Source organism: Amborella trichopoda, chromosome 2, assembly GCF_054954075.1.
Source record: "Amborella trichopoda isolate Santa Cruz 75 chromosome 2, AtrichopodaSantaCruz75HAP2 v2.0, whole genome shotgun sequence".
Lineage (NCBI taxonomy): Eukaryota > Viridiplantae > Streptophyta > Magnoliopsida > Amborellales > Amborellaceae > Amborella > Amborella trichopoda.
This window is the reverse complement of record NC_142337.1, coordinates 2016830-2020499: the sequence shown is the minus strand read 5'-3', so window position 1 is coordinate 2020499 and position 3670 is coordinate 2016830. Positions and strand designations below refer to the sequence as shown.

The 3670-nt window shown below is 36.0% G+C and overlaps 1 protein-coding gene across 1 annotated transcript; it reads right to left on the bottom strand.

The window, feature by feature from the left end:
- Window positions 1–382: 382 nt before the first annotated feature.
- Window positions 383–2770, bottom strand: LOC105420111 (pentatricopeptide repeat-containing protein At3g26782, mitochondrial-like). The gene is made up of 2 exons (XM_088857338.1): window positions 944–2770; window positions 383–841 (listed from the first exon to the last, which is right to left on the bottom strand). Exons 1-2 carry the CDS (start codon window positions 1275–1277, stop codon window positions 603–605), a joined length of 573 nt encoding a protein of 190 aa, XP_088713464.1. The 5' UTR covers window positions 1278–2770; the 3' UTR covers window positions 383–602.
- Window positions 2771–3670: the final 900 nt, after the last annotated feature.

Genomic DNA, 3670 nt, shown 5'->3' with positions numbered 1-3670 from the left:
TTAGGACGCCTTTTTGGTCCAACTGTTCATCATAATATTTTCTTCATAAAATGACAAGTCATTCAAGAAATTTGTGAAATGAGGGACACAAAACTAACAATGGTGCTACATATTCATGTGCCTTTTAGATACCTAAGTGAAGTATTTCTCATTTTGAAGCCAGTACTTGCTGCTCATCTGGAGTCTCAACACTTCCTTTGAAGTCTGGTACTTTAAGAGAAGTATTAGGGAAGTGTTGATTCTATATCTTAAAACGTTTGATGAAGGTTTAACACCTAAATCAAGTATGCAAAACCTTATCAGAGGTCTAGGGTTTAAAAACTGAAGGCTATATCAAAATCAAATCATATAATCTAATACATTTTCTCTTTACATCTAGATCATTCAATATAACTTTGGATTGTATTCTATATACTTCACATATTAAGCAATCCATTTTTCTGATACCTACATCATTCAAAATCACTTTGATTATCCTTGAAGCAAAGTTTACATGAAAAAAAATAGTGAAAAATCATAATCTAGGATTACATGAAAAAAATGGTGAAAAAACATAATTTAGGATTACATGAAAAAAATGGGGAAAAAAAAAAAAACATAATTTAGGAATCCTCTCTAACATCATGTAGAATATCAATCTTTGAATCATATCCTATAGACTTCAATGACTGTGTTAACCCACTTAACACTTCAAAGATCTCAATTGATCTTGGGTTCCTCTTGTCTGAAGAGTAAAACTTAGCAACACTACCATTCACCTCAATTGAACTCCACCCTGGTATCTTTTGAATCCCTCTCTCTGTCATCACCACCTTCATTCTCGCAGCCTCTTTCCGCCTGCCTGCTGCCGCAAAAATTTTAGATAACAACTCATAATTTGCAGGGTTTGTAGGCTCTATCTTAATAAGTTACTCTATAGCATATTCAGCCACCATTACATTACCAAATGTGCGACAAGCTCCATGTAATGAGCTCCAAACTACACTATCCACTTCAATAGGCATCCTTTTTATCAACTCCAGTGCCTCTTCAATCCTTCCGGCTCGCCCCAGAAGATCAACCATGCATCCATAATGCTCAATTGTAGGAGTAATATGGTAGTCATGGGTCATAGAATGGAAGTTTCTAGAGCCTTCATCGACCAAACCAGCATGTGTACATGCACATAAGACCCCCACAAAGGTAATGCCATCTAGCCTTGCTCTCTCCTCTCTCATCCTTCTAAAGATTGCTAATGCTTGCAGGCCATGGCCATGCATTGCGAGCCCACCGATCATGACATTCCAAGTGACCTCTCTCTCTGTCTCTCTCTCTTATCTCCGCGAACACACAAACCACTTTCTCTATACACCCGCACTTTAAATACATATCGATCAATCCATTAGAAATGAGTGATTTCCCCTTAAATCCATTATTGTTAGCATAATTAAAGATCCATTCACCCATCTCCAGAACTCCTAATCTAGCAGAAGCTGACAACATAATCACCAGAGTCGCATTGTTAGGCTTTGCATTCAACCTTAGCATCTCTCTAAACGTTTCCAAAACCTCACAGTGAAAACCACCATGTGCATAGCCCCCAAGTATGGCGTTCCAAGAAAACAGTCATCTCTCCCAAAGCCTTTAAAGCTGACCCCAAATCTCCATTATCAACATAACCCACCAAAAGTGTGTTCCAAGAAATTGCATCCTTCTCCACCATTGAATCAAGAAGCTCTCGAGCCACACACGTCCCCCAATTTTGCATAACCCCCAACCATGATATTTGACGAGATCACATCATTCTCAGGCACAATATCATAAAAGTAACGAGCTGATACCAAATCATTAGAGAGTATATAGCCCTGTATAATTGAGGTCCAAGAAACCACATTTCTTTGAGGCATTTGATCAAACACCCAATGAGCCGACAAAATCCTTCCACAATTTGAGTACATATCAATCAATGCCGTGCCCACAAAAAATTTATCTTCAAGTCCGGTCTTAACAATTATACAATGAATCCATTCTCCTTCTTAATTTAATTTAGCACAGGCTCTCATAATGAAAGAATTTAGCACATGCTCTCAGAATGAAAGGGAAGGTGAAATTATTAGGTCCAACATCTCTAGAATGCATGTTTTTGTACAACCCTAGTGTTTCCAAGAAATATCCATTCTCTACCTATTCTTTGAACATAGTGTTATAGAGGACCACATTTGGTTGAAGCATCTTGTTGAAGAGTGGGCGTGTGTAATCAATGCTATTTTTAATGGCACAAAAAGCGACGATTTTCGGGGGTAAGAAGCAATTTTGAGAGAGATTTTCAGTGAAAATTGGGGCATGAATCTGGTAGAGTTGCTTAAGGGTGCTACATCTGTGCAAGAGAGAGTGAGTCTCTGTTCTATGAGCCTACCATGTGAGAGCTCAGCTAGTTTTAAAGTGCTCTTCCCTATTTTAGCAGAGGTGGAGTAATTGAGAGGAGGTAATGCCTTAAAGAGTGAAATTTCCTCAGGATTAGGTAGTGGAAATACCCATAATCAATGATAAAGCCGTAGGGTGGGGTCAGGGTCCACTTAACCTGGACCCTACAAGATACCTAAAGAGTTAGGTTCAAGTCCTAAAAGGTCCGACTGCGTTGTTATGTTGGAGCAATTTGTGTCAACCAAAACTCAGCAAACATTTTAGTTGGAGCCCCAATTTTAAAGTCCGGGTTTCCATGAAGCTTGCAATTTTGAATGGACGGTTAAGATTCTCCACGATAGCGGGAATCTCAAATGGACCGTAAGGATGTAAAAGGTTTGGGTAGCCAAGTGTGCGGGTTCGAGTACTAACGGCCACTTTGTGCATAAAAAGCCAAAGGTTAGGAGTGACTCCAGCTCACCCCTCCTAGGATTTTGTGTAGGAGGGACCAACATAGAGTTACGGCTTTTTTTTTCTTTTTTTTTTAAGCTTTTTATGCTTCCCTTACAATATAAAACTTATATATTTTCCTTTATCCCACTGTCCATTCTGAATGGACGGCTAGGATGGCTCCAATCGTAATGTCACGTTTTGATCTGATAGGTCAAAATAGAATCTCAAAATACTTTCAATCACCTATGCAATAAAGCATATTGTGTGTTAGGTTTTGCACTGCCTTATGCCCGCACCTCCCCCCACCATGCGTCTCTCTCTTAACAACCTTTCCCTCTCTCTACAAAAGTATCTTCTACTAATAACTCTATTAAAATTCTTTCTTTCTCTCTATATTAAGTAATTGTAAATAAATAATTATAGTAAAATTCTCTCTCTTTCTCTGGTAATAATCTATTCCATTAAATTTGTTTTATATAATTTTTTAAAAAATCAAAACTCCTGAATTAATATAATAAAAATAAATAAATTAAATTAGAGAGATTTATTTTATTGTCATGTTGTATTTTAAACTTTATTTTGATTATAAAATAAATTTAATAAACAACATACATTCATGATGCGATGAGTTCTCAATATTTTCATATTTTTTACACAATAATAATGTCACTATTTCTTTTAGAAACTTACAAAATTAAATTTTTGAGAAATTATAATATATATTTTTTTAAAACCTCCTATATGAAAGTGTTTTATATTATTTTTTATATGAAAAATTGTTTATCTAATTTTATAATATGGAAGTGTTTTTCTAATTTTTTAAAATTATATAAAT

Bases quoted from the DNA above. Each gene is read 5' to 3' on its own strand.
- LOC105420111 (XM_088857338.1), bottom strand. From the start codon at position 1,277: ATGATCGGTGGGCTCGCAATGCATGGCCATGGCCTGCAAGCATTAGCA. The intron at 842-943 runs GTAATGTAATGG...TTGCGGCAGCAG, and splicing joins TGGAGCTTGTCGCACATTTG to GCAGGCGGAAAGAGGCTGCG.